This window comes from Schistocerca gregaria, chromosome 1 (genome assembly GCF_023897955.1).
Source record: "Schistocerca gregaria isolate iqSchGreg1 chromosome 1, iqSchGreg1.2, whole genome shotgun sequence".
Lineage (NCBI taxonomy): Eukaryota > Metazoa > Arthropoda > Insecta > Orthoptera > Acrididae > Schistocerca > Schistocerca gregaria.
In genome coordinates this window covers 484,805,070-484,826,212 of record NC_064920.1, presented here as the reverse complement: position 1 = coordinate 484,826,212, position 21,143 = coordinate 484,805,070, and the positions used below count along the sequence as shown (strand labels likewise).

The 21,143-nt window shown below is 36.4% G+C and overlaps 1 protein-coding gene across 24 annotated transcripts in view; it reads right to left on the bottom strand.

The window, feature by feature from the left end:
* Positions 1–12,037: 12,037 nt before the first annotated feature.
* LOC126353529 (polypyrimidine tract-binding protein 1) overlaps positions 12,038–21,143 on the bottom strand; it is a 509,631-nt gene continuing 500,525 nt past the window's right edge. For all 24 annotated transcript variants that reach the window (XM_050002786.1, XM_050002773.1, XM_050002775.1 and 21 more), the window contains one exon: positions 12,038–14,564. In XM_050002786.1, coding sequence (XP_049858743.1) covers positions 14,496–14,564 — 69 coding nt within the window. In that variant the 3' untranslated portion in view covers positions 12,038–14,495. The remainder of the gene's footprint in view (positions 14,565–21,143) is intronic.

Genomic DNA, 21,143 nt, shown 5'->3' with positions numbered 1-21,143 from the left:
TCTTCACTATACCCCATATAGTTTATTTTATTGCCTGATGTAATTACCTTTTTCTTATAATAGAGCTGCTTCGACTTTTGGATTACTTGCTACAATATTTTGCTGTATACTTTGTAATGCATAACAGTTCTAACATAAGAGCTGTTCCTAGATAGTAGATACAGTCTCCTTTTTGTCCCACATGATATCTTTATTCCTTGTGTAAACAACAGTTTATTTTTTTTTTTAACTTTTGTGTGATTTTAAGTTGCCTTTAGTGGAAAACAATTTTCGAAAGTGGAGGTAACTTCATTAATGAATGATTTGTATTTTCCATTCGAGTCAGAAGTATTGTAAACATCTACCCAGTTCATGCCTTCGAGCAATTTCCTGAATTTCTCAAGTTTTTACTGATCTATTATCCTCTGGGTCAGATTTAATGGATTTTTTATCATGACAAGTTTCAACATTTAACACAAGATGAAGCAAGTCAATGATCAGATGGCCCATTTACTATTGGTTTTGTGATACGACTTTTTCCCGTAGATTTGTCTACAAAGATATTATCAACAGCCGTCTCAGAGCATTTATATATCTTACTAGCAAAGGTCACAGTAGGAACTAAATAGAGTAATAGTGTCACTGATAGAGCTTTTCAATAAATTCGCATTAAAATCACCAACAACCACTATTTCCTTGATTTTTACCATGAGATGGGACAGCAGGGCTTCCAGATTTTTTATGAAGAGGTTAAAATTTCCTGAAGATGATCTGTATATGCCTACTATTATAAAGGACTTGTTATGAAACACTACTTCTGTTGCACAAGCTAAGTGCTGCTATGAGCAAAATTTATGAGTATCAATATTCTTGAAATCAAGACAGTTTGAGAAATGTGGCAACTCCTCCTTTCTCCATATTTTCTCTACAGAAATGAGAAGCTAACTTGAATCCTTTAACATCTAACATGTCAATACCAGTGGTCACATGATGTTCAGAAAGGCAGATTATATTTCCACACAATCTTGCGCGTTTGATTGTCAATTATTCGTGTTTCATCAGCTACATCGCGTTTCTGCGTCACTCCAGACTGCAGCAGATCATTTAAAACTTCAATGACAAGACAAAGCCATTCGTTACCGAGATAAATGCATTCTGTTTTCCTACATTTCATTAGTTTAAGGAAATTCCTGCATCATTTTAGACTGAGAATCTTTGACTTCAGGTGTTTAGACACTTTCACGAAACGCTACTTGCATTGTATACATGTTTGAATTTTGAGTAGCATGATAATGCTGGTGACTTCTTGAATAAACTATCACTATGCTAATTTTTTCAGTGTTTTTACCCGATTCTACACGTAATAATGTATGGTAATTGGTATGTGTCAGACGTTTTAAGAAATTATCTGTCAGAGTGGACAGGGATATGAACTGGTCTGCTCAACTCTTAATTTTTCAACACAAATAAGCAACTCGCTAAGCTTACTGTGACATTCTGCTTTATTTCTTCATTGATGGTCCTCAGTGTCGACATACTTCGTTCTGATATTGGCTGAAAAATGGGAGGTGGAATCAGCATTCTGCTACCATAGTTGACTGTTGAACATCTATGAGCAGTAAAAACGTAACCACACAATTCTTGCACAATAATACGGTACATATTGAACAGACACTGTCCCTGTTTTAACACACGGCCTATTACACTTATTTTACAGTTAAGTTGATGCACTGTTGTTGACCTAACCAGCACAGGTTTCTCATATGAAAATCTGCTGTGGACTAACCGTCTTGGGACCAAAAATTGGGCCTTTAAACATCATCACAATAATAGGTACTAAAACTATACATTGTTCAATGTTTAATTTACAGAAATTACTATTAAAAAGTAACTCATTAAATTAACTGCATACATCGAAAAATTGGTTCTTTAAACAGTTTCTTCTACCACGAGGGTTAGGCTGAATTATCTGTTTAAATCATGAATTTAACAAATATAGTTACACAAACAATACTTTTGACAAAACTCATAATTACTTTGGAATTAATTAAGGGCTGGCTTCGCTAATGTTTTCGAACAGAGCCAAATAAATATTTTACGAATCCTAGTGATTCTTTTTCAAAATGTTTATAATTATTAGAGAATTTATTTGTTTATAAGTCAACAAGTCACAATAGATTTACTGATTTTGCCCTATAATGAAAGATATTAACTAGGAATAGTCCAAAATAAACTAGAAAATTAATTGCATACACAAAACTAAGCACAAAATTAGATATGGTGCTATATTTTTTAAGACTGAATTCCAATCTCTCTTATGAAAATGCAGATTATACTCATTTATGTTAAAAGTAATTAGTCGAAAAAGATAAGGAGGCAGATGGCAAAACAGGAGGGGAAGTAAAAATATCCCAGCTTGCTCCGTTACATTTCCCCTACAGACCTCGAATATTCTGATGCAATAAGGGTAACTGATTTTGTGCACTGGCTTAACTACAACTGGATGAACTTAATTTTCGTGCCAATTTTTGAGTATGTTTAGTTTCAATCAGAAGCTGACTGCATCAATTGTGTACATTAAAATTTGCTTTCAGGCAGCCTGTATTATGAATGTCATTTTCAGCCTATCTCCAAGTATCTTCTGTTTCTGCCCTCATTGCTGTAAAAAAAATAAAAAAACTGCTTGTCTGCCACTTGTAACCATGGTACTTTACCACATGTGACAATGAAAAGATAATTGTATCCAAAGGATAGATAAAGAGTGCCACTGAATGCAAACGAATTACAAAGATAATGTATTTACGTAAAAGACTATGTATGCTGAATATAACCTAAATTAGAACCTTAACACAGGTGCTCATTACTAGATCCGTGCAATGGTTTTGTCTGGATATACAGTCACCCAGGTAAACAGATCCTTCAAACATGCCACAGATGTAGGTCAGCTGGGGCCGAAACTTGCATCCACGTGCCCCTGGCCTTCCATGAGACCTGTGGTAGTAATCGAAGGCACCCCATCAGCTGTGAACCAAATGAACATTATTGCAGACCATCTGCATTCCTTCATGCTGTATTTTTTCCACTGCAGCAATCTCATTTTCCAGCACGATAACTATCCATGTGACAACCTGAAACGTACTTCATTTTGTTTTAGGTTGACGTCTTGGTTACCAAATTAACTGGGACACTATTGGTCACACCTACAAATCAGTGATACGTAATTACAGGAAATACATGACCTGTGCATAGAAATCTGGTGGCACATGCTTTCAGAAAGGTACGAAGGACTTGTCAAATAGATGGCATGCTGAAACGCTATAGATAACGAGTTTAAAATGCTACTAGGCCCACTATCATTAAATGGAACAACATTCATCTTCAATAGTATTTTCACCGTAATCTTCATTACAGTTGACAAGTCACAATCCCGGCAAGAGAGTGAGGAAGAAAAATAGTCTCCTCCAATGGTGCATGTATCAAGGGTCTCAATTGCTGGAACCGGTGACAGCCACACTGCAGAAGCCACAATGAGCACTCTTTTCATGTGGAAGTAGAACCTTTCACCTTCTGATAAGCTTGTCGTTGTAGAATTTGGCCATTGAGATGATATGGTGCACACATATCAATCACTGTACATAACCTTGCACTCAAACCCAGAATCAAAGGTGTGGTTGACAGTGATACACTTGGCCCCTGGCAGCATTATTATGTTTCACTATTTTTTTATTGCCACCATTATCCACAACATGAACAACCGGACAAACTGTGCATATGCCACCTCTTAATATTGTTTGTAATGTACTTAGCATGGAGGGCGTAAGCAGGTATAAGTGCAGATATTTCTATTGGAGACTGAGGACAATGTACTAAATACAGACTAATAACTACTACAAATCTTGTGTGTTTAAGCTGAGCAGCACCTCCAAGAACATGTGGCAAGCAAACCAACAGTGCTTATTTTCCCATGGGCATCAGGTCAGATGTTTAAGTGTGCGTGCAAAACAGTTAATCTGTACTGAACATCTATGCAGCAAACACCAGGGTAAAATCATGGAATGCATTTGTGGGGAGACTGTTCGGGGGCAGGGGAGGGGGGATCGTGTACCTATTGAAGTATCGCATATAAAAACATCTGCACTTATACCCATTACACCCTACATTATGTATCTAGTATACAGTAATCAAACAGGATTTAAGCCACTTCCTAATAGCAGTTGGTAGGTTGTATAAGCTCCACAGTAGAAATACCTTCACTGATGTGTTAGCTGTAGTAGTTCATGAAATTTGATTAGTCACCAAAACATCACTTTCAATGACAGTAATAATGGAAAGATGAATGGCAGCTGTGTTTAAAATGTGCTGGTAATAGACTACATTTTAAAATCTGTGCGCACACACACACACACACACACACACACACACACACACACACACACACACACACACACACACACACACTCCCTCTATACTACCCCAATGAACATACCCTTCGAAAATAGATCCCAACAAGTTAAACTAATTATTTGGAAGTCAAGTTTACGTATTTGCTACAAGTGTCCTCTGCTAATCAAAGACCCTTATTTCTACCTCTATAAAAGTACTTGTGTTAAAAATATATATTAGTTCTACATATGAGTTGTATTTTTTGTCTCCACTGACACTATGTTTCTATAAAATTTAAGCTGAAATGCCAGGACCCACGCATATATTACTGTTACAATTTCACTATATGAAAAACAATTAAGTCTGAAATGTAATGCACAAATTGTGTCCAATGTGCTTCCACTACCCTACATTCTTTCTGAAATCATCCTAAGCATGGCACTTAAGCTGGGATCTACACTGTTCACTGTAACTGAACACCTAAAGGAAGGCACAATAAAATTGCTTCATTATCTACACATCAACCTTTTAATGTAATTGTTGCACGCAGTTAACGATAAGATACAGAAAGATTTTTCACAGACAAGAAAATCTGAGTAGTATGCTGGATCAAACTGCCTTGTGTTCTTATTGCTGTTAGTTATTTTGCACAAGTAATGAAAGTAAAAATTCACAGAACACTAACACCTTCGTTCTTAAATTTGTTGTTATTTGACCGATACGATGGCTGTTACCCCACATGTAGCCTGAAATGTAGCTCATTTAATTCTATTTCCTGTATAGTCAATGCTCAGTTGTGAACTTCACACTCTTAATTCAGTTTCCATATCTATATAAAAGAAGCATTCAAGCATGAAAATTTAAGTTCACAGCTATCAAATCAGAATTGTTTATCAGAGGAAAATGAAGTGTGGAAAAGGGAACGGTGACACTGTTGTTCAAGTTTATCACTGGGGAAATTTAATAAATTTCAAAATACACATAATAAAGAATACAACAAACAGTAGTAAATTACAAAACAGGTTCAGTTATTCCCAAGATGAAGGAAGGAAAAAGATTAGTCAATAGAGATGGTTATACATCAAATAAAATGAAACAAAAGTTCAGTATCTACAGTCAAGACAAGAGAGAGAGAGAAAGAGAGAGAAACAGTAACACAAGCATTTGACAGTTGAAGAGGAAAGAACATGCATTCCTAATACATACAATTTGTCTAGAAGAGATACAAGTCTACACACCAATAAGGGATATCTCATTTCAAAATTTGATATTACTGTTAATGTTTTAAGTGTGTCTATTTCAAGAACCTATTATTACTCCCAATTAAAATATACTACTCATAGAACATTTAATTATCTAGGCCACCTTTGTAATAAAGATTTTTTCCATAGTTTGAAAATTACTCCCTAAATCTATGTTCATGGAAACTAATTCCATAATTCCAAGTGACAGCATTTCATATTATAAACATAAATGATATTACTGTGAAAGATTTTGAAAAATAACAAGTTTTGATATTGTAGTTAAGTAATAACATAAGCAGCTGTCTTGGTTGTCTCTAACCGTTTTCATAAACACCACTTTACACAGTAAATCAAATTTAAAATTAAGTGGAAAATGATGTTCCTGTACAAGCAGCACCAATCCAGTTTTTTTGGGATGCAATTTTTCTCACTTCAGCTTTGTGTTTAACATGATTCAAGTAATCAAATGTATTCTTGGAATACAAAAATATTAATAAATGCACCACATACAGAGTGCATTGGTAGTTAAAAAAAAAAAAAACAGTCTGTCATCAGCAAAATTTATGTTTACAATACGAACTTCTGGCATTTAGAAATAATATGACTAAGTTTATCAGCAAGCTATGATGATGATTCACCAAGCAACAAGCTGCTGCTGAAAATTAGTCAAGATTCCACTTGAATGTAACAATGCATGGTCCCTTATACAATGAAGATATGCCTCTTATAGAACTAGTAGTACACTTCTGGACTCAATAAAGTTCCAATTATGGGTTGATTAACACTTATTTGTTGCCTGAAGGTCATAAGAGAAAGAACAAAAAGCTTTAATGACCAATTCAATTCTTGAGCAGAATGGGCATCCGTGCCAAAAGATATATGGAATTAACATGTCATTTAACAGCATGAAATTTTGAACATAGGTTTCATATGACCATATCTATTAATATCCAACACCTGAACCAAGTATTCATTCTCAGTGGCGGTGTCAATCAGTAGTATTAGTTAAAATGCAACACAAAATGAAACAAACTGAAACAAACTTCGCATGGCTGGCATTGGCCACTGTGGAAGTGTGGCAGTAATTAGCACAATCAGAACAATACCAACTTTAGAGTCCAAAAGTGCATAATAACAAAGTACTGGCAAACAAGAGCATACAGAAGCAGAAAGATGAGAGACAGAAAGATAGTGGTTAAAATTAAAAAAAGGGGAAAATTGAAACACTGATTTTACCACATGTAGTAAATGAAGTACCATACTAATATTTTGCTTAAACAACAGGAAAGGGTCAAACTGGATTGGATGTAGGGAATTAGGGCCAAATTTAATAATATTTGTCTTACGACAAGATTCAAAAACAATTTTCTTTTTTTTACAAATGCATACATACATTATTATTTTGGATTTTATTACAAAAGAAAGTAAACACACCATTTGAAAATGATCTTATATTCTGAAATAATACTAATACCATTAATCAAATGCACCATTCTTAACAGTTCACAGAAATTCAACCTGCCTTGTACTTCACAAAAAAATTATGTATATCAATTCAGGGCATACAAAATTTGACATAAAAATATAATTCTAATGATTTTTTTTTTAAAAAGAAGAACACACTACCAACTTTCTTCACTATAAATCCTGCAGCTGAATACATCAACTGTTGAAGTATATCAACTATGAATTCCTTTTTCTGCAAGCAGTACACAGTACTGACTTACTATCCATATACTTATCTTCTGTATTTTTGCAATTAGATTAATTTAATTCTTTTTCCAAATCCAGATACACAACAAAGGGATTGCATTGTTATGCTGTTGTGCAGAACAGCAACACACGTGACATTGGCTACCTTCACTTCCATCTTTTAGAAAAATTTTGGTCTGTAATGAAGTAACCACTACTGGAATAAAGGCTCTTTCTGATATAGAAACTTTTTTTTAAAACAGAAAGTAGTTAAAACATTTGCGACAAATTTGTTGGATTACCAGCAACAAAATAAAAGCATTTTTTAGTAATGATTAAGAAAGTTACTGAGGCTAATTTACAACTAAAAATGGGGAACCATCAGTTGCTTTTGTATAAATGATTTCAAAAACGAAAACAATCACTTTAAAATTACACTAATTACAAAAACCGGCCTCAAGCACTACAGAACCATATCTATTATAAATTAATTATTGTATGCATCTGTAATGTTCCATGATGGCTGAGCACTTTCCATTTAATTTTTCTTCCACATAAATCAGTAGTTAACATGACAACAATACCACTACACAAGTTTAACAGGTTTACCGGAGTATATTAAGAATGTTTAATTTGATCTTCAAAGTAGATGAGCAAAGACAGCAATCCATTATAAAAACTTCTTTAGCAGCAAGAAAAGGCACTGTAAAGTTTGTTTCATACTGGGTCCCACATTTTACAGAAGCATTACCTACTTTCAACAACATTGCATGAAAGGAAAAAAAAATGTTTTGGACTTAATTTATAGCGTAAAAAGTGGAACTCGTCACCATTTGCTTCTTAAAATATAACTAAAATCTTTCATTAATACAATTGTTCCATAAAGTTGTTCTTAAAAGTTACTAATTCAGTGCGTCATCGTAGAAATGTTAAGTCCCTAAAACAATTCAAAACTGACAGTTAATGACGGAGAAAAATTACGCTCTACCAAATAAACGTACCTTCATGTACTGAAATGTCCTAATCAAGCAAGAAGCAAATAGTTTCAATGTGACTTAAAAAATTCTAGCACAGACAAGCAACACATGCAACAAAATCAACACCTTTGCAGAACTATTTTATAATGGTAGGTTTTCTGAAATACTGGCATGTATTTTTTGCACCATTCTCCAAATAACAATCAGTACTTTATCTACAATCAATGAAAGAAAAATAGTAAAAATATTTCAATACAACAAACCTGAATGAGAAAACAAGGCTGCTTTTGTCAGAGATGGAAGTTCAAAAGTGTTTACAGTGGAGAACAGTATAACAGATGATCCCGTGTTAAATTTGCATTGCTTGGTATAACACAAATTAATCTTACTTTTCATTCACTTCAGAATAATGTGTTTTATGCCATATACGTACACGTGTGCACACACGGACTTTTGGGGCCTTTGCCACTGAAGGTAAAAAAATCTTTCAGGTTATTAGACCAACTGCACCCTTTCCAAGAACGAATCTTATGTGGCCTAATGATCTAGATGGTGTTTATTATCCATATGACAATATACACACCAAAACTATTGGAAGTGGAAGGTACAGAACGTGATCTCTTCAAATTCTTAGGAAATATGATGTATCACTACCATTTTTAGCAATTAAAAAATCTTCATAAATATATCACTGAGTCTTAGGAAGTATTAATTGAATACACTGTTAGTGCTACAAATAATTAATTTCAAAGTACTGATGGGAAAACTCCCAAGCTTATATCAACGTGACTGACATTGTAACAAAGGAGCTTTTCTGAGTAACCAATCAAAATTTCAGGCAGTATTCATTATTGGTCTAAAACGTGAAAGATTTTTTTTTTTTTCATTCCAAGACACTAATGTGATATATTACAGTTGGAAGAGGTACCATGCATCACCAAAACCCAAAGGAAAACCTCGCGCAAGCATAATACCAGGTAAGTTAACCCTCTAGCTGTAAATGCGCTGTTTTAAAAAGGGGATTACAGTTCCCTGAGGAAAACAAATCAGATTCAGTTACAGTTTCACAACAAAAATTGTCAGGCTTATGAAAAGACGACTCCCATCTTTAACAGCAGTGCAAGGATAAATTATTGTGTTCTCATGCACTAAAAAAATTGTCCAAGTGATTGTCAGAACAGCCATCCATAAGGTGATGAAACAGTATTTTCACTGTGTTACGGTAAGTAGATTTACACTTTAAATCTTCAGAAAAATGTGTGGCGACTGCCTACATACAAAAGATTGCCTATGATCTACAGTTTGTACCAGTGAAATATAATTCTAGAAGTGATATTTCTTCCTCCATTTTCCATTTAATTGAACCTCTGTCCTTTTAACTGGATAAGAACCCTGTAGTTCTCAGACCGCAGTAAGTTGTGTATTATTGAAATTACAGTATGTAGATGAAAGTATGTAAGAACACATTTAGAACAAAGTATAGTTCAGTGTCTAGCAGAAGAGAAAGAGAACATTCTAAATTTTTAGGCAAAAAATTGCGCGCCTGCCGTACCAGTCAACTCCAGAAAAACAACTGTACGAAAATTATACGTATGACAAAGCTTTCTACAATTTTTTTTTATTAAATTACACCTTTGGCCCAAGAAGACTCTGCTTAAGTGCAGTATTTCATTCCAGTTGAATGCAAGAAAAGGAGTGCAGGTTAAAGTAATTTGCCATAGTGTCTATCAGAAACAAAGTGTTCACATTTGAATGAAGACAAAACAAGAGGCTCTTGTGTACTCTAACATCAGTGACAGAAGCACGACACTTAATAGTACTGGTTTTCAACTCTGAACTGGAAATTCTGATATTGCTAACAACTTTTACATAAAAGGTGTCAAAATCTGGACTTAAAGGTGTCCAGTTGCTACTGCAAAGCATGACTCTACTCTAATATGAGATAAAGATAGACTAGTTTCCGCAAATGCAATTTTTGTGATACACATACTGAACACCTCTTAACACAACTACTTTAGTCTGTTGTAACAACAAAATGGTTTAGTTGAATTCATAGGAAAAGGTATATTTCATCAGCATGATACCAATTTAATGTAAATGACAACTTGGCAGCATATTTATTTTAATACAGATATTCACATCCAGCTATATCAACAGAGGAAGGCTGGAAATCTAGTAATATTGTTGCAATATGTAGGCAAGCAACCTGTCAGCATGCAGGAACTGACGAAAGTAGAAAAGACAGAAGTTTCATTGAAAATTGTGATTGGGACAGACCAGTACCTGTTAATTGACATATTATCAGGAGTTGCTGTGTATTTATCTTCAACAGCAATCTTTTTAGTTACTGGAAATATACATGATATATGTAGTTTATACAGTGTTTAATTAGGAAGCAAAAATGTTAAATAGAAAAGTGTATTTAAATAGTTGTTTAATAACCTATGTGTACTTTGATCCCATTTTACACACGAGGCACCGTTCTGTTGCTTATATATATAATATACATATACAATTTTTTATATATTATATAGTAAGAGTCAGGTTTTTGCTGGCAAGTTAGTTCTTTCTTCTTATCAACAATGATAAATGCTCTGCCCTCTGTAAAGCTATTTCAAGATAAAAAATGTACTGCACTGATCTAATATGTAGCCTTTGGAAGAAAAACCCAATTTATTCCAACATTAAATGAAGATCAGATCTATTACCCTGTTTGTATGGGAGTTAAGAAATTACAATTCTTCAAACCCTTAACAGTTTGAAAGTAAATGTTATGACAAAAAAGTCTATTTTCTTCTCGGGCAAAGACCTTTCAAGAATAAAGTATCACAATTGCATGGGAGGGGGAGCAGCATTCAGACAAATGTACGATATGTTGCAGGCAATACATTTAAACAACAACTCCCCTCCCCCTATTTCATCTCAGCCAAGGACTACATTTAAAACTTTACAATTTCCAGGGTAATCGGATTACAAAATGCAGATCATTTATTCCTTATTCTGTTATGATTTCATTCTCTTCCGTAAATCATTAGGTAGGTAGGAATTTTTTAAAATCTTTGTGTTCATAATGGGTGATTGTCAGCTAGCTATAGGTCATAGTTACGAACATTACAAAATATTTTGCTGCTAGAAAAAGAGACTCAATTGTGTGTATCTGTGTGTGTGAATTGGTCTGCACAACCAACCCTGTAGTTAAACACCCCTTTCTGCTTGATAAATATAATACTCATTACTTTGTCACACATGTAACTCAGATTAAAGCTATGATAACAATACTGTTTCAAATATATCAACACACTGATCATTTTGAAGATACATGATTTGAGGAATTTTTTTTTATATTCAGGGCTACAGAAAGCACCATCAATTCTTGAATGCTAAAAAGTTATAAAATTTGAACATTTTTTTAAGTAGTAAGAACTAAAGCAAACGGCAGTATTTACTTGGCTCACTTTAAGTAACATCCGCTGTTAGTGCGAACTGACCAAGTTTAAAAATTACCTTGTGAAAGCAGGTTTTAGGTGGTTTACATATGATAAATATCACAAGATTATGTGAGTGCATGTGTTCACGATTTACTTTTTCTTAAGATTTGTTGATGCCACATGCTTCAATAGTTGCAAGATTTAACAATTCAAAATATCTGCCTGACCATCATTAACTGAAATGTAAGAAGAGGAAAGGACACGATAAGGTAGGTAATACTCAATATCATTAACAGTTTCTAATTAACTGACAACAGAAATGAAAAGATCCTGATTTACTACACAGTGTCTTTATATGTCAATATAATACACGATTTTTCAGCCTCTGTAAAAACTAAATCTCATTCCACTCATAATACTCCCAAATCTTTTTCACTAAGTTTATACATATTGGGGGTGGGGAACGCGGGGAGAATGAAGATAAAAAGCCTGAACAACTTATGACATTTACGCATCTTTCAGATTCTTGAATATATATAACTCAGACCACTTATATAAAAACCTATGCTACTAACATTTAAACTAATTACAACAGACTGCCATTTACAAACGGTCCATGGCAAATTAAGAAATCTAACAAATCCTATTCTAAACAAACTGGCCCATCACAATACCACATACATTGTAGCAAGTTTAAAATTTTTATGAAGCATTTCTCAACTGAATTATTTTGCAGTTCTAACTGCAGGTAAGTCAATTGCAGAACACAGTCATGTAGTATTCCGAAAAACGTATGCAGATGCTTGGAATGATACGTTATCTCCATTAGTTTAAGGGAGACTTGTGAAAGAACACAGCTGAGCACGAGAGAATATTGACAGCAGCAACATTTGTTAAAGAAAGTATGTGCAAAAAATGTAAAAACCTTCTTTCTTTATACATTAAAATTACTGTAAAATATAAAACTGCTCTCTGATCACTCACAAATAATGTTTTCAAACATATATATGAAATCTGTCTCAAATTTACTAGCAATACTGACACTGAAATTTGTGACACTTCCAAGGTAACAAATCTAACAAAATTTTACTTAAGACTTGGGCACAAAGGAAAAAAAATACCATCAGCATTAGCATTCAATTTACACATACATACGTAAACAAGCACACTAAGTATTTTCAATACTGCACATAATAGTCTCTAAGCATCCGTTAAAAAAAATTAGCTTTATTCCTCCAATTCATCAGGCTAGGTGATTTACATACCCTTCACTGACTTTACAAGCTGTCTTCTTAGCGCACCATTATGTCGTTTAAACATAATACGTACGTACTTTTATGAATTTGATCACATAACACAATTTTGTAACCATTCTATAATTTTCAAACTTTAAATCAAAATACCACACACATATTGTAAACTGCTATTGTGCATAACTCAAGACAGGTCAGGTAGGTTTCACTTGCTTTCTTTCCCTCTCTCTCTCTCTCTTTCATATTTTGTGGTTTACTGTTGCAAATAAAACTGACATTTAGCAAAATATAAAGGTATAACACAAAAATCCCAGACACTCTTACATAAAACTGATTGACAATGATGATTTGCAAGAGATGCTCTGTCTTTTCAGAGCAATATTATGCACCTTCCACACAAACCAACAGTGTTACACAATACACAGCACAGCTTAGCAAACTTGAAAGTATAGAGCATCACGTACTGAAATTTGTTACTTTGTCCAGACACAATGTATCATGCCAAACCAGTACACTCTAACATAGCAATCTTTGTGTTGTACAACTTCTTATGATACTTAGAACAAAACTGGGAGGATAGATTACACAGAAAATAAGGAAGGACACAGAAAAAACACTTTTACACCAGCAAATTACTTCGATGCATAAAAAGTGAAAAAAATCAACAAATGAACCAAAATGAAGCTTTTTTATTACCAGTATTGTTGCTGGAAAGCTCTTACCATTTCAGGTAATATCTTATTACACAATGCTGACAGACATCATTGGAAAAGTAAAGAAATGCATAAAGATAGATGTCAGAGTCACTGTCCAATAAACATCCGATGCTGAACAGAAACAAATTTCAGTACAACCGTCACCTTTGTAATATAAAGGGGTATCAAGAATATAATGGACAATACACATATGTATACACATAAGGAAACACTATCCTTGTTGTATTACTATTAATAACTGGGCTACAAGTATATCAACTAGCCAACCCTGTTTCACTCTAATTGTACACAAACAGCAAAAAAGTGACCGCTGTGAACGCAACAGTGAAACACAAGAATTAGTGCAAAAGAATGATGGGTAGGAAGAAAATAGGAAATGGTTGGACATAAATGATATACATCCATCAATGAAATGTTGTAAGTTATACCACAGCTATTAAAATATGTCACTTTAATATCAAGTGCTCAACTCCTTCCATAATTAATTTGTGGTTTTTAATTTTATAAAGGGAAGAAATTAAATTCTGTGCATCTAATTCATGAGTAGCAGAATAATGATCAATTGACATGAGTAAAACATATGTCCTACAGTAAGGTTTTAAAAACTGACTTTCCAATTAACATTCATTGTCCCTTCATTGCATTTCCTTACATTTGCTATGCAATGTTTTGAAAATAGCGAATCGTCTTTCCCTGATAAATACAATGTACCATCAAAGTATGAAAGCACACACATTAAATTCAGGCTCTTACACCTAAATTCAGCATTTCCTCTTAATTCACACGCAAGACACATTTTCGAAGATAATACATTTGGGTGCATTTATATGTTGGACTTTGAGAACGAGACTCTCAGATGATTGGACTCACTCAGCTGGTAATTGTGCATTTTCTGAAACAAAGAAACAAAAGCATATGAAGATACTATCAACCTGTAATTACAGTATTTTCCCTTCATCCTATTAATAAACACTCAATTCAGGAAGAAAACTCACATCACAATTGCATCTACATATCTCACCCCAGAGGAATGGAAACAACATAAAACATCAGAAAACTGAAGAGACGCTAATATATAAAAAACGACAACACAGTAAGGTAGCACTCATTTCCTCATCAGGAGGAACCAATCTCAGCAGCCCTTCCTTACAAGTATTCACTCATTTCATCTAACATTGCCTCACGTCTTACAACATCATTTTGTTAGGTCACAAAAATCGACACATCACTTCTTAAAGTTATGTTTGTGGCGTGTTTTGTGCGACGTCAAGAATACATGCCAAATCGTCATGAAAGTACAAGACAGACACACACATGACATTAACGGGAAAATATTTAAAATCTTTCACAACTTAAGTTCACATCACATAAAATGTCTTACTACGAACTTGAGTCACATAAGTACATTATCAACATTTGTGTTGCAAATGGAGGGCTAGCTTTTCGAAGACTACAGTAAACCCCGAAACTAACGAACCCACTTTTAAGGAAATCCCACTTTTAATTATTATTTCCACTGATACTGAAAAACTCCCGTATGAAGGATGTCGTTTCTCCCTGGTCTTAATGAGTCTCACTTTAAGATTAAGTTCACTTTTAAGGAATAAATATGAAACATTTTATTAAACTGTAGAAAATACTGTAACCAGACAAGTTTCCTCCAAATGACTTTATTTAACAATCAAACAATGGCAAATCTAGTACGGATTTGTGCACACATGGTCTGGCTTCAGCTTCACCTACCAGAGACGTGGTCGTGTGTGTGTGTGTGTGTGTGTGTGTGTGTGTGTGTGTGTGTGTGTGTGTGTGTGTGTGTGTGTGTGTGTGTGTGGTCTGTTTTCAATGAAGGCCTTGTTGGTCAAAAGCTCACTTTTTGACTGTCTTTTTGTTGTGTCTATCTTCGACTCAGCATCTCTGATATATGATGAGTACCAACTATTCTTTCTGAAATACTGTTTATTATATCATCACTAGTTTAGGGTCAGAGGCCATCGCCAGATGGTAGCGTTGAGTTCTTTGCAATCCATACTAATCAATGAACTGAACTAATTCATTGATCAGTATGGATTGTAAAAGAAATTCAAACCCGTTTTTAATTTTAAAACAAAATAACTAAATCCTAAACTAAAAAAATAATTTTTTTGATGTTACACTGATAAATAATGTGTTTGGCAAATTTTCATTATGTAGATAGACTTTTTGCATTAATGTACTATACAAAAACAACATTATAATTGATTCATGTCACAACATGCAGACAAAAAGGATGACTGTCCATTCATTTGTAGTGAAATCTATGAATATATTGTTTGTGTGGTAGTTTTTGAAACACTTAAAATGTCACTTGATATAAATTGGCCTACACCATTACCCGATACTAATACTAAGCTTCTTAAATACACAGTACACTTCACATATAAAGGAGTGATGGATAAATTTTTTGGGTTTTGACAGAACAAAATTTCTTCAGGTGCTGAAGGTCAAACAACTTGGCTTTTGGAACAGGTATAGGTCCATCATATGCTAGTTCATTAAGTGAAAGCAGCAGTAAGGTAGAGAGAAGAATTTTCTCTTCGGTTCATGACGACACTTTCATCATCAATGTCATTGTAGGTTTGCTGATGGAAGATCATTTTAGGATGGTGATGGACGAACTTCAGTTTTCTCACTGGACATGTTTTAAAGGGACATTGTTTTACATATAGTGGGGAAAGAAAGGTGGTCCACGATCTGAATATTTCTTGATTATCATAAGAAATGACTTCAAATGGTCACTTTCGGAGAACTTTGTTCCACTCAGACAGAAGCTCAAACACCGACTTCTGGTTAACTAAACCCATGTTTTTATTGCATCTAAATACGAATGTGCTCTTAGAGGAAAAACATTTTGTATTGTATCTAGTCATTAGGTGTTATTATGTAGTGTAGCATTCTAAACACATTTATGTTTTGACCACTACACGAGTCAAAAAAATGGAAAGTTCCTTTAATTCAGAGACAAGATGACGAAAAATGAAATTGCACAGCAAGAAAAAACTTCACCTCCTCCTTTTTTGGATACGTGTAGAAAATAATTTCAGAATCTAATAATTGGTGTATGTTAAACATGTAGAATAATAGTTGCCATGAATATTGAACATTGTTTGTGCTGATATTTGGAAGAGGCAGGTTTTTCTGAAAGTCCATGGTGATTGCTTCTTTGGTCTTGTCTTTTTGGGCTACAAGCCTAGCATTTTTCTTTAGCTTGTAAAAAAGATCAGCTCGTTTTCTTAAGTGTAATTATTATTTTTTGTAGTAGTTTCTTTAGTTCACAGTTAAAGTTTTAAAGCTGGATTCTGAGTAGTAGTAGTAGTAGTAGTAGTAGTAGTAGTAGTAGTAGGCAGGCTTAGTTTCAAATGAAAAGATTCTATTTTCACAGTAAATTCTTCACAAGTGCTACGTGTGTCACACCTTGGATAGCTAAAAGTAAAATTAAATTTGGTGTTGAATGTTTCCCCGTACTGTTCCAGTGATATTTTATAGTCTGGGAAAGGCTTTTTGTTGAGACAAACCATATTACAAGTCAAGTTTGTCTGGTAAATTTCACACATCACGTATTTTATCCTATGAGGTGGTCTACTTCCCCTGCTGTGATACCAGCAGGTGCGTTGAAAGAATCCAAGATCTACTTCCCTGTGACTTAGGTCACGTGACGTGACATCATAGTTGGTAACACTACGAAGTGCGAAATGTGTAGGGCGCTGTTTAGCGGAGTGTCGAAGTTATCAGTTTTACTTTTGTTGAATTACAGCCTACAAATGTTGAAAGCTTATAGTTCAGCGAAAGATGACAATCATCTTCAACTTCGATGGCAATCTTGACAAATATTTCAGACATGGCGAAGAAATGCTATTTAGCGGCAAGTGCGGCATGTTCAAAAATAAGAAAGTGATCTTAGATACCAATGCTAATGATTCCTGTGGATCCAAATAGGAGGGACTTTTAATGATGATGAAAATATTCTTTTAACATATTTTCTATTACAGAAGTGGAAACGTTTATATAGGAAGAAACATATTGGTTGCATCAGAAGGTTCCTGAAACTGCTCTAGAAGATAGACACTGAAAATTTCAGTACTGAGCAAGTCACAGTTTTCCTGGATCCTGGTTGAGCGGGGTACAGCGCATATAGGCTTTGAAGGGGCGCTGAGAGAGAATGAGAAAAGGACAACTGAAAAGTCTGTGTAGGCAGATGTATTCCATGGCCCAATACAGGGCGAGGAGCTTGGCTGTATATACTGAGCAGTGCGCCTGAAGCCAATATCGAAAGACATGGGTGCCAATGATGAAGGCACACCCGACACCATGGTTAGTCCAAGAGCTATCAGTGTACACAAAGGCACTATCGCAAAGTTCCATGGAAAGGTCGTGAAACTGAAGGCTATAGAGCGATGCTGGAGTAGTGTCATTAGGAACTGAATGAAGGCCAAGGTTAACATGGGTCCTTCAGGAAGCCAAGTGCCGAAAGCAGATGCCAGGAGGTAACAAGAAGAGGGACGTGCCCCATACTGGTGATCAAGGAAATAATCAAAGGAGGCGGCATATCACAGGTGGCCATGCATGGAAAACAAACGGTATGCTTACCTGCTAAGGAGAAAGTCACAGCAGTAGGACAGTGCTAGTTCAGCAGCTTCAGCAGACAGACTCAACCGGACTAGTGTAAAAGGCAACAATGGCCAAACGGATGCCAGATGGCGGATAGTGTTGAGACGACACAAGTGGGATAGACGTGCAGATGCATAAACGAAGCACTCGTAGCCGAGTTTCAAATGGACAAGGTACCGGTACAAACAGAGAAGGCTGGTTCGATCAGTACTCCAAGAAGTGCCATTGAGGACACGTAGGACATTGAGGAACCGCATACAGCAGGCTGGCAGGTAAGACACATCTGAGGACCAAGAGTATTTCCTATCGAGTATTAGCTCCAGGAATGGCAACAGGCCCAACATGTGATGATGGTGGGAGAAACCATTTGCGCCACCAGAAATTCATAAAGATGGTTTTGTCAATGCAAAAACAAAAGCCACTATCAATGCTCCAGGAGTAAAGACGATTAAGACATCGTTGAAGGCACCGCTTTGTGACAGCTCGGTGGAGAACTGTAATAGATTGCAGAATCAGAGATGCCTGGCGGGAGACAGCCATTATAGGGTTAATGGCAGCGTCAAAGAGGACACCTGCTAAGGATGGAACCATAAGGCACACTGTTTACCTGGATAGAGGTGTCCGACGGGGCAGAATACACATGTAATTTGAAAAATCAGTGGTTCAAAAATTCCTTAAGGAAACAGGACAGGCAGCCTCAGAAGCCCCACATGTAAAGAGTACAGAGGATACCAGTTCTCCAGCAGGTGTCTTAGGCATTCTCCAAATCAAAGAACACAACTACAGTCTGGGATTTCCACAGAAAACCATTCACAGCATGAGTGGACAAGTAACGAGAGACAGCTACAGAACGCCGCACTCTAAGTCCACACTGTGCATTCAATAATAAATTGCGCAACTAACAACCAAACCAACCAGGCATGAATCATATCGATCACATTGCAAACGCAGCTGGTAACAGATGGGGCTGTAGCTAGAAGGTAGGTTTATGACCTTACCGGGCTTAGGTATGGGTACGGCGGTGGCTTCACGCCGAAGTCCGGGAACTGCCCATATGTGGATGTATGTGTTCAGCAGAATGAGCTTGCCAGTAAGAGAAAGGTGCTGCAACGTCAGAATGAGGACAGCGTCTGGCTCTGGGGCAGAGGATTGGGATGAACAGAGAAATGATCTAGCTCCCTCATAGTAAAGGTGGTATTGTAGCACACCCAAGCTGCCTCCACTCATTTCCAATGGAGGAAGGTGGGGTGATATTGGGAAGAGCTCAGAACTTCCACAAAATGGTGGCGCAAGGTGTTGGAGATAGCAACAGAGTCCACGATAACATTATCTCTTACTGTCAGGCCGGAAATTCGTGACTGTATCTTGGTCCAGAGAGCCATCAAATGTTTGCCCACATGATAGAGGAAGAGATCGAATTGTTAAAGGAACTGGTGAATGAAATAAGATAGCTGTTTTCTACCCAAAGACGGTTGACAACACTTTGCACACATCTGTTTATGATGAATGCAGTTTGCCAGGTGTTCAGGGAGTCAGAAAGGAATGTGCTTGCTCCAGTGTCAAGGCAGAAGAGATTGAGTTGATTAAGATCAGCCAAGACGGCACCTCTCTGATAGGTTCTGAGAGAGCCCCAAATGGGATGACGCACATTAAAGTCACAGAGTAGCAGAAATGGAGGAGGTAGCTGCCCCATAAGTTGAAGGAAGTCTGCCTTGGTGACATCAAATGACTGAGTGACATAAATCATACAGAGGGAAAGAGTCAGGTATGGGAGGAAAAGGTGAACCACAACAGCTGGGAGATGGGTAGTCACGGAGATGGGTTGACGATGAATGTCATTCTGTATGAGCAGCATGACGACCCCATGAGATGGGATGCCAACCTCAGTGGAAGGATTAAATGAGCCGGTAAGAAATGTGAAAGCTCAAAGCGGTCTTGAGTATGCAATATTGTTTCCTGAAGGCATAGTACACGGTGATACTGCGATGCTAATCTCAACTGTAAATCCTCTTTGTGGTACCGTAGGCCACAAATGTTCCATTGGAGGAGAGTCACGATGAGGAAAAAATGAAGAGATGCCACTTTGGTGGCACAGGGCACAGAAGCTGGAGGATACTGCTCCATGGAAGTCCACAGAAGCATCGCCTTGCTTGTGTGGATCGTCTGTGGAGTCCAACGCTGTAAATGGTTGGTGGTATGCACCGATGACATGGAGGCCAGCCACGCTACAGTATCAGGTAGGGAACCATCTAAGAGGATCTCCGAGTCCACGAAGGAGAAGACTATTTGCCTTATTTGCCTTTGGTGGACTCCTTAGAGCCTTTCCGGTTAGAGGAAGACCCTGGTGATGGCTGGTTGGAGAGACATCCAAAGTCTTCATGGGAGTACTCCTCATGTCCTTTACGGCCTATTGGTTGTGTAGCTGGTGGCTTCGTCCCTTGAGGCCAGAGTTTGATGGCTTGTTGCACAGCTGGATGGGGGGATTGTGATGCTATCTTGACACTGGGAGATTTTACAGCCTCGGAGCTGAACTTGAGGTCACTTGTCTGCGTGGCCGTGTCCTTCATGGAGGGAGGGGGGAGAATGCAGAGTTTGCGAGTAACCAGTCACTTGCGATCGACTGGGCAAGGCACTTTTTCCTTTACCTGGATCTCTTAAACAGCCCACTCATCAAGATAAACAGGACAATCCCAAGACGTAGCGGCGTGGCCGCCATTTCAGCTGACACAGCTGGAAGGAGACAAACAATCGCCCTCGTACACATCCTTAATACAGGTTACACATTTGGGTGGGTGTCGACAATACGTTCTAGTGTGTTGAATCAATG